Source organism: Ictidomys tridecemlineatus, chromosome 3 (assembly GCF_052094955.1).
Source record: "Ictidomys tridecemlineatus isolate mIctTri1 chromosome 3, mIctTri1.hap1, whole genome shotgun sequence".
NCBI lineage: Eukaryota > Metazoa > Chordata > Mammalia > Rodentia > Sciuridae > Ictidomys > Ictidomys tridecemlineatus.
This window is the reverse complement of record NC_135479.1, coordinates 63987120-64007331: the sequence shown is the minus strand read 5'-3', so window position 1 is coordinate 64007331 and position 20212 is coordinate 63987120. Positions and strand designations below refer to the sequence as shown.

Below are 20212 nucleotides of genomic sequence, written 5' to 3'. Positions count from 1 at the left end.
GGTTGTGCAAGCATATTTACTGCAGCATTCTTAGGAAAAGACTGTTGAAAGGCTGGCTAATAAAATTATGGCCTATCTAAACAGCAGAATGCCACACACTATTAAGTCAGGTGTGTACTGATGGAGTAGGATCTCCAAGACAGTCACGTGGAAAAAAGAAGAAAAAGACACAGGGTAGTCTGCATAGAATACATCCTTTATTTAAAATAAAATTTTTTTTTGCTCTTATTTTATTTTTTTAGAGAGAGAGAGAGAGAGAGAGAGAGAAAGAGACAAAGAATTTTCATTTATTTATTTATTTATGTTTTAGTTTTCGGCGGACACATCATCTTTGTATGTGGTGCTGAGGATTGAACCCGGCTCCCATGCATGCCAGGTGAGCGCGCTACCACTTGAGCCACATCCCCAGCCCCATTTTTTTTTGCTTTTAATGTATGCATACACTTTATACATGGGGGATGGAGAAGATTAAATGATGGAAAGATGAAAAAGGAAAACTTACTTTCACTGTATATTGTTTTATAATGTTAATTTTTTTAAACATTGTTTTTAGAAGTAGTTGAACACAATACCTTTGTTTATTTTTATGTGGTGCTGAGGATCAAACCCAGGCCTCACACATGCTAGATGAGCGCTCTACTGCTGAGCCACAACCCCAGCCCCTTATAAGTGAATTTTTTTAAAATTTATTTTTAAGTTTTAGGTGGACACAATATCTTTATTTTACATTTATGTGGTGCTGAGGATTAAACCCAGTGCCTCATGCATGCTAGGCGAGCACTCTACCACTGAGCCACAACCCCAGACCCTAATGTGAATTTTTAAAAAAATATATTTTTATTAGTTGTTGATGGATATTTATTTATTTGTGTGGTGCTGAGAATTAAACCCAGTGCCTTACACATGCCAGGAAAGTGCTCTACCACAGAGCCACAACCCCAGCCCTATAATGTGAATTCTGTACTACATGAACATGTTAAGCATTCCAAATTAAAATTCTATGTAATTTAACATAAAAAGAATTATTATTTTTATGTGTGCGATGATGTGGATTGAACCCAGGGCCTTGCACATGTTAGCAACTGCTGTACCACTGACCTACATCTCCAACCCTAAAATCCTGTTTTTAAGATGCTAATTTTTGATACTTTTAATTGCAAATTCAAAGCTTTCTGTGGAAATACCATACCTAAGATGTTTTTGGAAGATTTCCTCTCCCTGAATGGCTACAATGTGCTATAAAGTATAATAAGCATAATTTGCCAGGCATGGTGAGGCACACCTGTAATCCCAGCACCTTGGGAGGCTGAGGCAGGAGGATACCAAATTCAAGGCTGGTCTCAGCAACCTAGCAAGACCCTGTTTCAAAAAGGGGTAGGTGGGAGGCTGGGGATGTAGCTCAGTGGCAGAACCTCCCTGAGTTCAATCCCCGGTACAACAGAAAGGAAAAAAGAAAAAGAAAAAAGAATAGTCATCATTTATGAATATATACACACTTCTCCTCTAAATAGCCTTGAAAGATGGGTTGTGTGAATGGTTTCTGCTCTCTTCATTTCCACATTTCCTTCTTATACTCACCATTCTGTGGCCAAGGGTTAAACTACATTTCCCAGACTCCTTTGTCAACTGATTCTGTCAATGAGAGGCATTGGTGGGAGTTTGGAAAATGAAAGAAAACGAAAAGTCATTCCAGTCTCTAGCTTCTGGCAACACCTCAGGTCACAGTTATGGCATCCGCTGCATTCCAGTAGTGCCCTTAAGTAAGTGCAGCTCCCAGCTCCTACTCAGCAGCTCAAGAACAGTTTCTGGAAATATGATTTTTCCTTTTGTTCCTTCAACTGATGGGGTGCAGCAGCTAACTCCAGTTGCTAGTGTCTGCATGCTCTTATTGTCCTCTTGCTTTTCCTGCCCTTCCAACACCTTTGTAAACAATACCTGTATTGAATTCCCTATGTTTGAAAAACATATGATGGTTCTTCTCTAATTAGACATTTACTAAAACAGATAAAATTGCCTCCAATTTACAGTTGAGAAAATGGGAATTTAAAGAGTCAGTGACTTAGTCAAAGGCAAACTAAACACCACTCCTGCCTCCTAGTGTTCCAGCTGCCCCAATCCTGTTCCTGGGAAACACCAAGCCCACTCACACTCCAGTGCCTCTGCACTTATTCTCTTTGCATAGAACATTCTGTCTCCAAACCTGAAAATGCACATTGTCCCCTCTCCCGTTCTTCTCTTATCACCAGTAATCTCCAAGTCACTGTGTTATATCATCCTGTTTTTCTTCCTCTTTTTTTTTTTTAGTATTTATTTTTTAGTTTTAGGTGGACCCAATATCTTTATTTTATTTTTATGTGATGCTGAGAATCAAACCCTGTGCCTCACACATGCTAGACAAGCGCCCTACCACTTGAGCCACATCCCCAGTCCTCTCTTTCTCTTGGTACTTGTCACTCTCCAGAACTATTTATCCACTTAGTTGTTTATTCAACTGGAATATATATCAAGACTAGTAACCAGAAGTCATGCGTCTTACTAGATGCTGTGTTGCCTAGCACACACTACATGGAATAGAGTACCTTAAACATTATTTGTTAGAAGAATGAACAGATGAAAAGTGTAGTAAGAGAAGTGGCAGATTATTTTTGAGCACCCTTCCCAATGGCTGCCAGCAGTTCAGGGGACAAATATGGAGTCTCCACTGAATGGGTGCTGTCAGGAATTTCAATATCCACTGCTCAGGTTGAGCCCTCAGTAGGTACTAGAGAAATTTGTGCTGAGTGAATCTATCTGCGTATGTACCTTCCAGACAATGTCTATGCACTTTTGGTGTTCAAGAGACAACACTTTGTGAAGCTTAGCTCAAATCAGCAGATTGGAAGCAAGGTGAGAGTGGAAGAGCTGGAGAGATGGGACGATCATCGCAGGTCCACAGCTTTTGGAGTATTTTCATTTACTCTGTGCACCAGGCATTGACCTGCCTCATTCATGACAGCAGCATTTCCAGAGCATTTCCTAAGAGACATGATGGCATGGGGTAATCTCTGCACCTGGATGTCTGGGTTCAAATCCTGGCAGCATTCCTCATTGGCAGGTGACCTTGGCAAGTCACTCAGGTCTCCTGTAGTCTCTTCATTTATAAAATGCAGGCCTCAATAACAACAGTATCACTTTTCTACTGTTCCTGTGAAGATCTAAAGAGGTAAATCACTTAAAATATAGGATAGCATGGGGCATTCCATAACCGTAAGTTATTACTGCCCCGTGCTTTCAGTTCCATGCAGGGGTATCATCTCATGAAATAGAGCAAACCTCTGAGGGGAGGTACTAATATCATCCCCACATTACAAACAGGGAAGCTGAGACACAAAGAAGCTACATAAGCAACCCAATCCAGAAGTGTGGAGCCACACTTCAAATCCAGTGTTCTAGAACCCCTAATACACCTTCTTAATCACTACACTGGTCAAGAGAAGAGACAGCAGGGTGCAGTGGTGCATACCTGCAATCCCAGTGACTCAGGAGGCTGAGCTACAGGAGGATCCCAAGATCGAGGCCAGCCTGGGCAACTAAGAGAGAACTCATCTCAAAATAAAAAGGGCTACAGATGTAGCTCAGGGGTAAAGGCATAGTCCCTGCATTTCAACAGTACCACAGATAAATAAATAATAAAAAATTAAGATCTGTCACATACCCACAGTGACATAATATGGCAATAGTTCATGAGTCTCTAGCATGTGCTACACATTGACTCTTGGAGGCTGGGTTGGATGACCCCCATTTGAAAACCAGGAACATCCCATAGATCAGACATGTCCAAGGTCTTGGAAGCATAAAAGTCGGGACCAGGGGGCTGGGGATGTGGCTCAAGCGGTAGCGCGCTCGCCTGGCATGCGTGTGCGGCCCGGGTTCGATCCTTAGCACCACATACCAACAAAGATGTTGTGTCCGCCGAGAACTAAAAAATAAATATTTAAAATTCTCTCTCTCTCTCCTCTCTCTTTAAAAAAAAAAAAAAAAAGGCGGGACCAGGCAGGGAAAGGCATTTTAGGCGCAGCATGACATATCGGTGGGCTCACAACCTAATGAATTTACTAGCCTGGTTACTTGAAGGCCACCAAAAGGGGCTGTTGAAGTCACAGAAGCAGGCCACCTCCCCTCAAGGAGGGGCTTCTAGGTTGAATTACACCCTGTAGGCAAGGAGGAACTGTCAGAGGGTTTTAAACTGCTGAAACTACAGTAGAACGTGAGCCAGAGGGAAAGGCAGAGGAATCCCAGGTGGCTGAAGTCGCCATATCTGCCAACCCTCTTGCTGACCTGCAGAGCCCCACCAGTCAGGATTGTGCCTCTCCAACCCTCAGAATCTAGAGCTTACTCCTGCATTGGTTTTGTTTAAATAATTCTAGGAACCAATCAGCATGTCTAACAACTGTCTGTGGGAGCAGCAGGGACACTCAGTAGTCCTCAAACTGTCAGCGGCACCTGGCAAAGGCAGGACCTGGGGCAGCCCAACTGATGCCTTTAAAGGTACCGAAACTAGGCTGGTCTCGTGCACCAGTGCACACACCCGAAACGGGTCACGCAACCCGAGCTCCGCAGACTCTTCCCGAACGCGGAACCTCGATTCCCTCGCAGCGCCGGTCACGTGCCGTAGCCAGCTGTCTGCCGTCAGACCCCCCACGGCCCCGACCTGCAGGAAGGCGCTCCGCAGCCGTGCGCGTCCGTCCCGGGCTCCCGAGTGCACCCGGCGTCCGGAGAAATGGGGGCCTGGTGCGGCGACCACGGCTTCCGCGGAGGCCGGGCGGCGCCTCCCGCCCCTGGGTGACCCGGAGGGCAGGAGGCCGGCTGCCCCCGCGCGGCGCCCTGGGAGTTGTAGGCGCCGTCTTCCCCTCTCCTTCAGCACTCCCTCTCGAACCCCAAGGACGTCCCGGAGCCGGGCGCGGGGGCCCACAGGCGCGGGCGGCGCGGGCGGCGAGGGCTGCGGCTCCTCCCGGCGCAGGCGGCCCGGCGGCGGCTTCCGGCGCGCGGCATTGTGGGCATCGTAGTTCGGCGCGCCGCGGCCCGCGCCGCGCGGCTGCCGGCCGGACTACATTTCCCCTCGGCCCGCCCGCCCGCCTCGGCGCCAGACACGGGCGAGCCGAGAGTCTCCAAGATGGCCGCTTGGGGAAGGAGGCGTCTGGGCCCGGGCAGCAGCGGCGGCAGCTCCCGAGAGAGGTGAGGTCCAGCGGCGTGCTCCTGCCGGGACGGGCGACCCGGCAGCCGGGGAGCGCGGCGAGGCCTCCCGGGGCGGCGCGTCTCCCGGCCGAGCCCTGGCTCCCCGTCCCTCGCCGGGCACACGGGTTCCAGCCCGGGAGGAGCCGGGAGCTGGAGGGAGCAGGATCGGCCTCCTGGCGGTGCCGAGGACCCCAGGAGGGTGGCCGCGGGCCCGGCGCCCCACCGTGCGGGCGGAGGCGAGCGCAGGCCGCTCGGGAGCACCGGGCCCCTGCGGGGCGGCGCACGTGGCGATCTGGGCCCCCGACGTGGCGAGGAGCGGTCCCGGGAGGGAGGGAGGGGAAGGCCGCGCCGAGCGGACGGGCCCGGGGCAGGCGCGGTGCGCACGTCCGCCGCGGAGCCGAGCCCGCCGAGGTGCCTTCCGGGCCGCGCCGCCGCTGCCTGGAGGGGCTTGGCTCTCGGAGGGCTCTCAGCAAGTGCTCCTACCCTTCAAGTCCTTTAAAGTGACCTTTCCCAATGAATGGTGTGCGGCCAGGACGCCACGAGCTTGTTTTTCCCAAGGTGGACCTCGATTTTGATGACCCATTTCCAGAAGATGGTACTGGAGGAGTTTCCGTGTCGAACTTGAGGATTTTGCTTCTGAAAAGCGCTTTCAGCTTGTAGAAGCTCCTAGAAACTGTTCAACCCCTAGAAGTTTGGGAGAGTGGTGTGTATCAGTGGAGCCACCAGGATTAAACTGCCCTGTCCATTTTGCTAAGGTTTGATTGGTATAGAGGAGATCAGAAGAAAGTAAAGTTTTGGTTTTCCTTTTTTTTTTTTTTTTTTTTTTGGTCTTTTGAAGGAGGATCGTCAAAAGTTCTGTCTGTATTGTTCCTTTTCTTTAAGTCATTCCAACCCATGTTCATTGACATTACCTGCAGATGATTAGGGATTGAACCCAGGGGCACTTAACCACTGAGCCACATCCCAGTCCTTTTTTGTATTTTATTTAGAGATAGGGTCTTGCTGAGTTGCTTAGGACCGCACTAAATTGCTGAGGCTGGCTTTGAAATTGCCATCCTCCTGCCTCAGCCTCCCCCGCCACTGGGATTACAGGTGTGCACCACTGTGCCTGGCTACTTTTTATTCTTGAGCTCACAGGTATCCAGTATTCTCTTTCTTCATTGCCTCTTCCTTGAAAAAGCAGTGACAATCAATCTGTCTTTTCAACTCTTGGTATCTCTTGAACGGATTGGATTATCAGAAGAAGTTATCTTTATGATTTCCATAGGCCCTTAAAACCTAACACTTTCAAGACCATTAACGCAACAAAGATCTTTTAGTAATAGCAAATGATCTGGCTTAGAAAGTTCAGTATTAGAGAAAAAGGTATTCTTCCTTTCTAAATAAGAACGACTCAAAGCGCCAAATAGAGATGCCTCAAACATGGTACTGGAGCTTGCCAGCAAAGGTTAAGTTTTCATAGATCAAAGAAAATAGATATTGGGAATTGTTTTTGATAAGTGTTAGTGAATTTCAGAACAGTTTTGCCAACCACAGCCCATAGACTAAATAATCCTGTCTTTGATGGTTGCATCTTGACACTTTTTTTTTTTTTTGGTAGTATTGGAATTGGAGCCCAGGGGTACTCTACCACTGAGCTACACCCCCAGTCCTTTTTATTTTGAGACAGGATCTCACAGAGTTGCAGAGGCTGACTTCAAACTTGTAATCCTCCTGCCTTGGCCCCTGGGTCACTGGGATTGTGGGCATGTGCCACTGCGCCTGCCTGTCAACAGATTTTCAGAGAATTTAAATGAGTTGGCCGACAGATTTTGCATAAAGCTTTCTGCAAAGCCTAGTAGTAGCTTTCTCTTTGGTCAGGGCAAGTGCTTTTTAGTTCATCGTTCCTCACCTGACAGCTTGACTCACTGCAGTTACCTGCCTGGTCTCCGTAGATGTTCAGGTTGTGACCTTTGGTCAGGAACTGTACTTGCACATGCAGATGTTGCCTGTCATCCAGGAATGGGCATCTATTTTTTTGTTTGTTTGTTTCAGAGTCACCATCTGCCTTCTTTCCAGATCACTTGGTATGGCTTGATGTACCCCCCTCTTTGTTTTTGTTATAAGGCCTTAGCTAGGTTCCTTCAGAGGAGTCATTTGCCAGAGCACATCTTTCCTAAGATCCTCCCACGTTGAGCAGGGCTTGGAAATTTAACCCGCCCCCGAGCTATGGAGCTGACTTCTGGGCACACCTCCATTCCTCCTCAGTTAGTGGCAAGAACTTGGGTGGAACAGGCCGGATTAATTGGTTGCCCTAGCACCATAGATTATGAGGCCTGAGTGTATTATTGGCCCTCATGACTAAAATAGGCTGTTTATGGCTCCTAAATTATTTTATTCCATGTCACATTTAGACTGACTCAAATTTCACCTCCACTTTCCCAAGTCACTGCTTACACCTGGTTGGCATCTGCTTTATGCTGAAACTGAAGGATATACATCGTGTGGTCTGGGACAGGGACTGGAGTAGAGCAATACTTTGGACAAATTTGCTGGATTTGCCACACTCTACTGCATGCAGTGGATGGAGTTTTGCTCTACCTGGCTCTTGAGTGTTTCTAGACTCAGTTCTAGATTAGAACTGAATTACTGAACTGTCAGAAATTCCATAGCCACTAACCATATGCTATTACATTTAAACTAATTAAATGGAAAATTTAGCACCTCGGTCCCACCAGCCACATTTCAAGTGCTTATTAGCCAGTTTTGGTTAGTGGCTACCATATCAGAACAGAACATTCTGCCACTGCATAAAGTTCTGTGTCTATGGACAGTGCTGGCTTTGGAGGGGTAGAAACACCGTACTGATAGCTGCTTACGTGGTTTTTCTCTCCACTCCGTTAAATTTAGGGAATCAACAGTTTTTATAATGAAGAACATCAGGCTCTGAGCTGTAACCTGAATTCTTGTCCACAATTCAGCATACTAGCAGCAAGCACATCAAACAGATTGCCACTTGTCCTGCCGGCAAACATCAAACAGATTGCCACTTGTCCTGCCGGCATCTTTGAGGTACTCTTGCCCATCTAGGAAAGCACAGAGCAGGTATCTGTCTTCTCCCACCTTTGTGCCAGCCGGGACTAGCTCACAGCCCACCTGTCTTACGTGGACTGCTTGGTGCTGGTCTCTCAGGGTTCCTGAGCATCCCTGAGTTTTCTTGATTGTTGGAATATGAGTCTAACCATGTGCTCTGAGTTTCTGTTCTTATAACCATGTGAACACGTACCAATCTGCATCTGATCGTGATGCAGGGCAGCCTGAGGTCTTCAGCTTTTAGGGTTTGATCATTTTTTGCAGCCTTCCCTCCTCTGGCCTGTGCAGCTGCTTCCCCTGGCATTTGTTAGACAGCGAGTTTCATGGAATTACGAGAATCAACACCATGTCCTCCTCTAGAGGGCTATGTTTTATCTGTAAACCCAGATGATAAGATCCAGGTGGTTAGTATAGGGTTTAGTGCCCACTCCAGCTCAAAGGATGGCCATGTGGGCAGGTTGGTTCACCTTCCTGGGGTGACACACCCCTTTCTATTCTGATCCTTCCCTTTTAGTGCTAAGGACTGTTGGGATTTGGGTCTTTTTTTGTTTTTAATTTTTTTTTTTTTTTTAGTTGTAAATGGACAGAATGCCTTTATTTTGTTTATTTTTAGGTGGTGCTAAGGATTGAACCCAGTGCCTCGCACTCTGCCACTGAGTCCCAGCCCCTGCTTGGTTTGGTGTCCAAGGGCAAAACACCTTGCTAACCTGTGCCAGTTAATGTCTCTTGAGTGATTCCCATTCTGGCCCTCTTGTGTGGTAGAAGTTTTTCTTCCTGGTCTGGATGAGATGAACAGGCACAGGATTCGCACTCGTGTCTTATAAAAAGCCAGTAACCACTCAGCAGCCTTAACAGTTGAGGTAAGGGCTGTGCAGAAGTCCTTGCCTCCATGGCAGAAATGTTCTGTATCTTTGTTGTGCATCAGGGCAGCTGTGAGCCACATGTGACTATTGAATGCTTGAAATGTGACTAGGGTGTCTGAGGGGCTGGATTTATTTCATTTTATCTAATTGTAATTAACTTCTATAGTCACAGGTGCCTCACGCTGGGTGGTGCTTTTCAAATGAGATTTGCACACCTGGCCCAGGTCCTGAGGGCATTGCAGTGCTTTGGGAGAGCCAGGGCCTTTGGCACCATTTGACACAGGAAACTGGCACAAGTTAGCAAGGTGTTTTGCTCTTGGACACTTAAGTGAGAGAGAACTTGAAGCCAGGCCCCTTGTCTTCCACACTTGATGTATTGGGTTCTTGTTCCTGAGGCAAAATTGCTACTTGATAAGCAGACTGAAGAGTAGGAGAGTGACCTCTTCTTACATTTTGTTTTCTCTGAGATGGATGGAAGTTGTCAGGTGCCCTGTGAAAGTTCCTTGGACTTCTGGAACTGTTTTGGGCATATGTGCGTGTGCCTTTCTGTCCTCAGTGATCTTTAATTGGTAACATAGGATTTTCCTGCTAGTCTTTCTGTTTTCTTTAGGGTCTGAGGAAGCAATGCTTGGTTACCGAAAAACAGGTTTCCACTCCATTAAATTTAGGGAATCAACAGTTTTAATAATGAAGAACATCAGGCTCTGAACTGTGACCTGAATTCTTGTCCACAAGAATTCAGCACGTCTTGTCACACATGGTGATTGAATGACACGTATAAAGTGAAAAGCAGGCTGATAATGGACCTAATTTAAATTTTCAGGCATCATTTATTTTAATTATATCATTGTATCATCATTTTCTCTTCCTGTCACTCATTACAAATGTCCATCTATTTTGGGGGAGGAACCTGTTACATTCAGACCTAGTGCTGGGGGCGTGTCATGGTGTAAAGTCTCAGCCTTCAAGGAACTCATGCCAGAGTCCCTTTGTTTTTCTTTTGTGATGCTGGGGGTGAAACCCAGAAGCATTCTACCACTGAGTTATACCCCCAGCCTTTTTTATTTTGAGACGGTGTCTCAGCAGGTTGTTAAAGCTGGTCTTAAACTTGCGATCCTCCAGGCCTGCATCGCTGTGCCCAGGTCTCCTTTTTTATTTTATAGGTGAGCTCACCCTTGAGCCCTACTTGGGAGAGCCTGGGCCCCCATTCCAGGAAGTGGGCTAAAGCCAGTGCTTGCACTACAGTTAGATTGAGTTCTCCTGGGTCAGCAAGACCAGGAAATGATGGAGACTTGCAGAGCAGTGGAGCCATTGCTTTTCTGGCAGGACTGCAGGAGTGTGATACCAATACGGTACCTCAATCATGTGAAGCTCCCTGCTCCTGGACACCTCTGGATTGGTGGGCTTGTTCCTTGTTGCTTCTCCATGGGCATTGAGAAGGTTCCAGAGCTGGAAGTGAGCTGCCTCCTATTATCCTGAGTAGTGGAGACTCACTGGTTGCCTTGTCTCTTCACTACAAGGAATACAGGTTTTTGAGGGAGGTTTTTTTGTTTTTGTTTTTATGAAAATGTTTATGATTATTTTCACATTATAAAAGAAGCATATTTGTTTTTTAATAAAAAACAAAGGCATGGAAAAAAATAAATCTAGAGATCAACTGTTAGGCCACCACCCAAAGAAAAATTATATATATTTATGTGTAGCAGTAGACTTCCCTCATAAATTTATGTCTTGTGTTTTAAAGTATATGTGTTAACTATATCAAAAGTGTATATGCTACAACATGATGATTTTATTTTTTATTTTTTTAGTACTGGGGATTGAACGCAGGGGCTCTTCATCATTGAGCTACATCCCCAGCCCTTTTTTATTTTGAGATAGGTCTTGCTTAGTTGCTGAGGCTGGCCTCAAACTTGTGTTCCTCCTGCCTCAGCCTCCTGAGTCACTGGGATTACAGGCGTGTGTCATGGCACCTAGCTACAACGTGATGACTTAAAAACATGATGATAGGGCTGGGATTATGGCTCAGTGGTAGAACACTTACCTAGCATGCATGAGGCACTGGGTGCCTCAACACCACATAAAAATAAATAAAATAAAGGTATTGTGTCCATCTACAACTAAAAATAGTTTTTTTTAAAAGTTATGATAAATGAAAGAAGCCAGTCATAAACAACACATATGATTCTGTTTATATGGAAGGCCCAGAAGTGGCAAATCCGTAAGTCATGAAGTGGAATGTTGGTTGCCAAGGGCTTGGGGAAATGGGAAACGTCCTTAGTGGGTACAGGTACAGGTGTTTGGGTTTTGTGGTGCTGGGGATTGAACCCAAGGGGTGCTGCACAACCCTAGCTTTTTTTTTTTTAAGACAGGGTCTCACTAAGTTGCCCAAGCTGAACTTGAACTTGTTATCCTCCTGCCTTAGCTTCCCGAATTGCTGTACACCACCATACCCAGCCAGGATTTCTTTTTGAGGTGATGAAAGTGCTCCAAAATTGTGAGGTTTGATTACACAACTCTGAAAATGCTGAGCTGCTGAATTGTCTGCCTTAAGTAGGAGAATTGTATGGCTTGTGCATTCTACCTCAATAAAAATACAAATCAAGGGCTGGGAGTATAGTTCATAACATGCTTGGCAAGTGCAAGGATCTAAGTTCTATCTGTAGCATGCAAAGAAAAAAATAAGAACTACAGCGAGGGGCTGGGATTGTGGCTCAGTGGCAGAGCGCTTGCCTCACATATGAGGTACTGGGTTCGATCTTCATCAGCACCACATAAAAATAAATAAAAGATATTGTGTTCATTTATAATTAAAAATATTTTTTAAAAAAAGAACTACAGTGATTTACCATTATCACACTCATAGGATGGCTACTATTAGAAGAAAGTAGAACCTCAGTGACTTGGGAGGCTGAAGCAGGAAAATCGCCAATTCAAGGCCATCTGGAGCAATGTAGTGAGACCCTCTCTCAAAAAGGGCTGAGAGTATAGCTCAGTGGTAGAGCACCCCTGGGTTTAATCCAAAGGGAAGGAGAGGGAGGGAGAAAGGACAAGTATTGGGGAAGATGTGGAAAAATTTGTGGTAAGGTAAAATGAGGGTGGTAAGGTAAAAAGGTGAAGTCACTCTGGGAAACTACCACAGGTCCATAAAAATTGAACATAGAATTGCTGTATGATCCACAATTCCACTTCTGGGCATATAAACAGAAGAATTGAAAAACAGGGACTTGAACAGATACTTGTACACCTTTGTTCATAACAGCATTATTCATAATAGTCAAGAGGTGGAAACAACCCAAGTGTCCATTGGTAAATGAATGGATAAACACAGTGTGATGTAGCTATACAATGGAACTCTATTCAGCCTTAAAAAGGAAGGAGAGTCTGGAACATGGTTCGATGTGGCTGAACCTTGAGGGCATTATGCTAAGTGAAATAGCCAGTCACAGAAGGACAAGTACTGTGTGATTCCACTCCCAGGAGTTCTGTAGGACAGTCAGATTCATAGAGACAGACAGTAGGATAACTGCCAGGGGATGAGAAGATATTAAATAACAGAGTTTTGCTTTTGCAAGAGGAAAAAGTTCTAGAAATCAGCTGTACAATAGTGTGGACATACTTAACACTACTGAACTGTACATTTCAAAAGACCAAAGTGTTAAAATTGTATTTGCCACATTTAGGAAGTAACAATAACCTGTGCTCACCACAAGTAGAGCTTAGCAAGTAGAAGGCTAGCCTTGCCTTGGCCCACACCAGCCTCCCCAGCACAGGCCACCTGGCTTGTGAACCCCCTCCTTGTGCTTCCTCATAGTCTGCTACACCTTTAACTTTGCACTGGAGTCATGCACAAGAGGAATCTGCATGTGCCCCCCACAGACAAGGTGGCACCCGTTCACCCTCATTCTGGTGGCGTTAGTTTAGTTCATTAGTCACTTGCACTCACCAAACAGTGCTGCTTGCACAAACTTGTATAGCTCTTGACTTTTTTGGGGGTGTCACCAGCCTGTGGGGGTCCCCGCATTAGAGATTCAAGTCTGGCCTCACGGTATAGGCTGGACAGAGGGCTGGTCTCTGAGTAGGCTGCTTGGCATACTCTTAGGGTACCCAGGTCCCAGAGGGGATATATTGTGTCCTGTTGGGTTTTCACTGTGGTGCACTTTGACTGTAACGCAGCATTCCCCAGGGGTTTCTTCGCCAGCTGATTCCCCTTGGTGGCAAACTGAGGGCCCAAAGGCCAAATGGGGTTGCAGACGGAAGGAGGGAGTCAGGCCCCTAATGCCTGCTCACAAGAGCCATGAACTGAGGCTCCACAGTGTCTGTGGCAGCCCTTGGAGTTGCTTGAACTGTTGCCTGCCCCCAGCTGCATTTAGTGATTTTTTTAAAAATATTTTTTTAGTTGTAGTTGGACACAATTATTTATTTTTATGTGATGCTGAGGATCGAACCCAGTGCCTCACACATGTGAGGCAGGCGCTCTACCACTGAGCACAGCCCCGGCCCCAGCCTTACATTTAGTGATTTTTAAAGTGCCAGATATTATGCCAAGTTTAAAAGAGTCAAAGGTCATTTAGTAAAAAAGAGACCCCCTTCTTTTTCTGAGCTACTCAGTTCCCTCCTTAGTGACAGATTCTCAGGTCTTTTTGTCTCCTTCCAGAAATGTTCTGTGCATATAAAAGCAAATAGATACTTAAAAAAATTATACTACAGATGGCATATTATAAACACTGTTCTGTACCATCACTGCTGCTGCTTTTTGTTTGCTTTTTAATGTAGACTGTCAGCGGTCATTTCATACATGCAGAGAAAAGTAAAAATATGGCCTCTTAGGAAGCCTGGAGTTCAAAAGATCCCAACTAGCTACAGGTTGAGCATACCAAAATACTCCAAAATCTGATACATTTTCAGTGCCCATATTATGCCACAAGTGGATTATTCCACACAAAACCTCGTGTGATAGGTAATTGTCAAAATGCAGGTGCGCTAAAAATATTGTGTAAATTTACCTTCAGGCTACAAGGTGTAGGTGAAACAAAAAAGGATTTTATGTTTAGACTTGGTCCCACCCCCAAGACATCTCATTAATCCCCAAATGCTGAACACTTTTATTCTTAAGCATTTGGAGAGGGATATTCATATTGGTAAGGGATACTTATAAGAGAGACTGTATTGCTTAAAAGTCTGCTTCCACATACCAGGGGTCAGGCCACTCAGGTTCGAAGGCCCATGGCCTTGTAAGCTGGAGATCAGTTGATAATGTTCTGAATGGTTCAAGGCAGCCTTCCAACTGGGTTCTTAGCTAGGTTACATTTGACCCAGAAGCAAAATTAAGCTTTTGGGGTGAGTGCTGGCATGGTTGAGCAGTGACTGGACTTGGCTCTTAGAGAACTTAGCAACTGGTTTCTGAAGTAGAACAGTCCAGAGTCCATATCACCAGTGCAGACCTGAGCCCTTTAAAATGTACTTGTACAGTGGCAGACAGCACCCTGCCTCCACCAGCACCTGGGAAATGGGGTACTTGGCCTGGCCTGGCCTGGCCTGGCGGACTCTGACAGAGCTGCTCCTGCTTCCTGTGTGTCTGGATTGGTTGTGGTCTGAATCTTGCCATCTCCTTCCTTGTAAATCATATGGTATCCTGGAAATTTACTTCTCTAAACTTCAGATTTTATCCCACCTGACAGAAAATGAGAATCCCTTTCCTTAACTGACTTTTACAGCAGAATTAGTGGTTGGTTTTGGGGGCAGTAAAACAGGACACTGCCTGGGCTTTCTTTAGAGCCTGCTCTTGTTTGAAGCACCTGGCGCCTTCAGCTGGCTGTGTACTTATTTTCATACTATGTATAAAGTCTTGCCCGTGGGATAGGAGCAGACTGAGCTGCTCAAAGTAAGACACGGGGCTCCAGGAAGCCAAAATGATCTTGGCAGGCAGTGGATCAAGCCATCTATCAAACCAGCTCTCAGAAGTGAGTATCAGGTGGACGCACCATGTCTACACTGGCCCGCTACAGGCTGTGGCATTCATGAGGCCACCTACAGTAAGGGCAGCAGATGCCTAGACCCAGTCAGAACAGAAGGCCACTGCCTTGGGAGCACTTTACTGACCCAGTGTCTGCTTGCTGCTGTTCCCATGCTGTGGGGCTGGGATGCAGGACAACAGCAGCAAGGCAGGAGTTTAGGTCTTTGGAATCACTCCTAGACATGTTGGGACTCATACGCCCACTAATCTGTCTTGACAAGTGGTGGGAGGTGTCTACTATGCCTGCCCAAAAAACCTGAGGGATCCTGCCATGCAGAGGGTTGGGGCAGGGTGGGCCTGGGTGCATATGGGTGCCGTCTGGGCTTGGAGACGAGCTGGGGAGATGACATCTGCCCACTGATGTGTTTGTAAGATGGAGCACTGCAGGTGCTGGTTTGACTGGCTACTCCTCGCTTAGAAAAACCACCGTGTGAAAAATACATTCAGGGTGGCTGCAGGCCTGCCAGCAGACAAGGGCAGGACGGCACGGTGGAGCAGGGTCTGGGTGGGAAGACTCTAATAGCAGCTTGATGCCAACTTTGTTCCATGGGGATGAGCGCTCACCTCTGACACCCCATGGTGAGGTGTCTTGTCCCCTCACTTTCAGAGTCTGCAGGACACAAATTAGCTTGAGGGTTGGGGATGTGGCTCAAGCGGTAGCACGCTTGCCTGGCATGCGTGCGGCCCGGGTTCGATCCTCAGCACCACATACCAACAAAGATGTTGTGTCCGCCGAGAACTAAAAAATAAATATTAAAAATTCTCTAAAAAACAAATTAGCTTGAAAGCAACTCCTTTTTGGTTTCGCAGATGGATGCATGGTTTAATCCCTTAGGCCTCTTGTTCTCGGGGCCCTCGGCCTCTCTTGGCTAATATACATGACCCTAAAGGAAATCTCTTAACCAGAAATGCTTCTACCTGGGAGTAGAGACCCTGTCACTCCCACACACCAGGGAGCACAGTCACCCCTTAGCACTGACTTTGATTTCTGTGTGACCATCAGAGACTACACAGCCCCTCTTCTCGCCCAGCCAGAGTGAAACCCTGATTCGGGCCGCCTTATTTGTCTGCTTAAGGTGGCTTTTAAGATGCTGAATTCTGCTTGAGAGAAACAGCTGCTGTCACCTGAATTTTCTCCAGAAGGAGAAACTTTACAAAGAAACTTAAAGGGAAACCCTGCTTTCCCATTTCATTGGCTTCCTATGCGTCTTTGGCAGCCCAGTGCCTGGCATACCGTGTCACAGGCTGCTTTGGCCACATCCCATGTTGAGGTTTCGTGTCTGACCCCAGGGAGTCATTTCTCTCCAGTGCACAGTTTAATCAGGGCCTGTGATTTAATTAGCAGGCGTTGCCTTAGCTCAGTTTAATTACAGATACCTTTCCAGGATAAAGAGTTCTTTTTTCTGGGTCCAAGCCAGAGCCTTTTGTTAAAGGGGCTCCCATCTTGAGTGGGATCCCCTCCCTTGGCATATGGGTGCACAGTCAGCCCTTTACCTATGATCTTTTTTTTTTGGTGCTGGGGATTGAACTCAGGGGCACTTGACCACTGAGCCACATCCCCATCCCTTTCTTTCTTTCTTTCTTTTTTTTTTTTTTAATATACTTTTTTCTTTAGTTGTAGATGGACACAATGCTGAGGGTCGAGCCCAGTGCTTCACACTTGCTAGGTGAGCACTCCACTACTGAACCACTACCCCAGCCCCGCCAGCCCCATTTTGTATTTTATTTAGAGACAGGTCTCCCTGAGTTGCCAAGAACCTTGCCATTGCTGAGGCTGGCTTTGAACTCTCAATTCTCCTGACTCAGCCTCCCTAGCCACTGGGATTACAGATGTGCACCACTGTGCCCAGCTGACTTTCATTGTTTATGTGACCACATAAGAACATTCATCAGTTGTTATCCAGAGTGAAACCCTGCCTCTGAGGTTTCCTTGTTTGTTTACTAAAAGTGAATTTTTAAAAAATATTTATTTTTTAGTTGTAGTTGGACACAATACCTTTATTTATTTATTTTTATGTGGTACTGAGGATTGAACCCAGATTGAGGATTGAAAGCTCGCTTGCTAAGGGAGTGCTCTACCACTGAGCCACAACCCCAGCCCTAAAAGTGAATTTTTGAAGTGCTGAATCTTGGCTGGAGCTTAGCATGTGTGTTGCCCTATCCCCCCAGATAAAATGAAGAAAAGTGCCAGATCCTGTCCAAGAATGACAACTGGAAGGAGTCTAGTCTGTCAGGCTCTCTGGTCACCTGCCTCTTGGTGTTTGCCCCCAGCAGGCCAGTTTACACTGTGCCCTGGCATGCTGTTTCTGTGAGGGAGGGTTGGGATCCTCCTGTGGTGGGCTGAGAGGGTTCTTCTCTGGTCTCCACAGTGTCTGTGGCCGCCCTGGGGTACTCAGCTCAGCCACCACTGTGTATGCTGGTGTGGCTGCTGGGACCAGCTGCGTAGGCTAGACATCAGCCACCGCTGTGTGGGCAGTGTGGCTGCAGAGACCAGCCTTGTAGGCTGGGCCTTCTGTGAAGGCTTTACGCTGTGCTTCTTGTTGGCCACTGAAGGAGCCCAGTTCCTGGCTAGAGACCCTGGTTGGAGGGGCATAGGTTTGGGTGGGGAAGCGGTGACGACCAGGTTTAGGGACTAGGGGCTCTTTTCATTGAGGCATATGTGACACAGAGCTGTTTGAATGTCTCTGCGAGGCTTGGATGAAGACTTCTTTTTTGTACTGGAGATCGAACCCAGGGGTGCTTTACTACTGAGCTACATTCCAGCCCCTTTCCTTTTTCTTTTGAGAGAGGGTCTCACTGAGTTGTTTACTGGCCACAATCTTCCTGCTTCAGCGTCGCTGGGATTACAGGTGTGTGCACCACATCCAGCTGAAGAAGGCATCTTGTGAAGCGAGCAGAGGGCGTAGAGCTAGGAGAAGCAGTCCATGCTGGACAGCACCGTGTAGGCTTAGATGTGGACCGGTTAAATAAGCCCCAGGAGACATGGAAAGGGCTGTGCAGCCCTGTACTTAGGTTTGCCTGTCCTGGGTGTGAGAAGATCCTGCTTTGGATAGGAAATGTGCATCAAAGACTTCATATTGCCTAACAAGCCACTTCAGCCCATGCTTGCTGCTAGGACTGAGGCCCAGCTGCCATGTGGCTTTGACACAGAGCTGAGCCCTTCCTTACAGGTCTAGATTCCTCTTTACCTGGTCAGGGTCATGTCATCCCTCCGCAGTGCCAGGGGGAAGCAAAGGTTTGAGGCAGATCCCTGTGAACAATGTCTTTTGGGGCATGAGAGCAGCCCTCAGTGGTGAGTCCCAGGCCTGCAGGGTCCAGATTGGGCCATCATCTAGGCTGCCTGATTGAGAAACCCCATAGATGCTTCTGCCTATGAGTTGCTACTCTTTTCTCAGCTCAGAGAGGGCTGCATTTCCCCGGAGTAGCTGCTATCCCTGGGCCTGCTGTGCCTGTCCTCCCAGGGGGCCCCTGAGGTGAAGCTGTCCCTTTTTGTTTTCAGTTGTGCAAACGAAGGATGGCCACTTTTGAACTGAGCAAAGGGCAGGGTTGTTCAGTATCATGTCCTGGGGGGTATGTTGGTTTCCATAGAAAAACCCTCCTGCAGTTGTCTGACAATCCAAGAGCAGCTTCCGAGCTGTTGACCTTGTGCATCTGCTGTGTTTGGGTCTGTGGCATTCTGTGCTGTAATCACTTTTTTCCCTTTGGGCTGTGTGCCAACTTGGCAGTCTGCTAGGGTGCCACACTACGCTCCCCAGCAAGCTGGCATACAGTGTGGTGCCTTGTCAGATGCACCTGTTACTCCTTTTTCTGCATCTTTCATTTTGTCCTTTCATTCTCTCAGAAAGAAAAATGTTTACTGATTATCTTGTCTGTTGGGTTCTAGAGCAGATAAACACATAAGTGATGCTTCCAGCACCTTAGTGAAACCCAGTCCAGTGCTTCAGCCTAACCGCCTTGTCTTTCTCCCCCATCAAAGGGTGAGCTTGTCGGCCACGGACTGCTACATTGTGCACGAGATCTACAATGGGGAGAACGCCCAAGACCAGTTTGAATATGAGCTGGAGCAGGCCCTGGAAGCCCAGTACAAGTACATTGTGATCGAGCCCACCCGCATCGGCGATGAGACTGCGCGCTGGATCACCGTGGGCAATTGCCTGCACAAGACGACCGTGCTGGCGGGTACTGCCTGCCTCTTCACCCCATTGGCACTGCCCTTAGATTATTCCCACTACATCTCCCTGCCTGCTGGTGCGCTGAGCCTGGCCTGCTGCACCCTCTACGGGATCTCCTGGCAGTTTGACCCTTGCTGCAAGTACCAAGTGGAGTACGATGCCTATAAACTGTCCCGCCTGCCTCTGCACACACTCACCTCCTCCACCCCGGTGGTGCTGGTCCGAAAGGACGACCTGCACAGAAAGAGACTGCACAACACGATAGCACTGGCCGCCCTGGTGTACTGTGTAAAGAAGATTTACGAACTCTACGCTGTATGACTTCAGTAGAGCAGGGAGAGGAGCAGAGCCACAAAGCCCGCAAGAGGAGAGGATTCAGATTGCCACAGTAACACTTCTTGCTCTGCAAGGCAGCCTGGGAAGGTGTTTGGTTTAATACTTGTTATTTTTAAAAAAGAACACAGATCATGGGTATACCAAGGGGTTTTTCAGCTCATTACACTAAGATGTGGATTTCCATAACCCAGGAGGGGTTCTGAGGCTGTGGAAGTCTGATTGGGCAGTGGAATGTGGATGGAAGCCAACGCTACTGAGGGGGTGTGAACGCGCTTTGGGGGGGTCTTGAAGTATATTGTTTAACTGTACCATTCAGAGCCAACCAGAAGCTATTGACCATTATTAAAATTATGAGAATTTCAACTTCTGCTGTTCTCTCTGTCCATAATGGTGCTTGCAGCTCCCACTGCACCTGAGTTATGCAGGCACTACGGACACCTTCTGCTCCTCATTGCAGCCTAGTGTCACCACTTAGCAAGAACAGGTCTGGATCTGAGGTCCTGGGGCCAGCAGCCCCTGCCCAGATAGCCTGGCTCACC

The 20212-nt window shown here is 47.2% G+C and overlaps 1 protein-coding gene and 1 long non-coding RNA gene across 2 annotated transcripts in view; one reads left to right on the top strand and one right to left on the bottom strand.

Moving 5' to 3' along the window:
• Nucleotides 1–280: 280 nt before the first annotated feature.
• The window catches only part of LOC120884255 (uncharacterized), a 205936-nt gene continuing 186004 nt past the window's right edge, over nt 281–20212 (bottom strand). Inside the window, exon 2 of the long non-coding RNA XR_013436424.1 lies at nt 281–3194. This is a non-coding gene — a long non-coding RNA (uncharacterized LOC120884255). The remainder of the gene's footprint in view (nt 3195–20212) is intronic.
• Nucleotides 5051–20036, top strand: Tmem11 (transmembrane protein 11). The gene is made up of 2 exons (XM_078043067.1): nt 5051–5214; nt 19142–20036. The coding sequence occupies exons 1-2, from the start codon at nt 5153–5155 to the stop codon at nt 19656–19658; spliced, it is 579 nt and encodes a 192-aa protein (XP_077899193.1). The 5' UTR covers nt 5051–5152; the 3' UTR covers nt 19659–20036.

Excerpts from the sequence above, each read along its gene's own strand:
- Tmem11 (XM_078043067.1), top strand. The coding sequence starts at position 5,153 with ATGGCCGCTTGGGGAAGGAGGCGTCTGGGCCCGGGCAGCAGCGGCGGC. Across the intron at positions 5,215-19,141 it reads GGCGGCAGCTCCCGAGAGAG|GGTGAGCTTGTCGGCCACGG; the intron begins GTGAGGTCCAGC and ends CCCCCATCAAAG.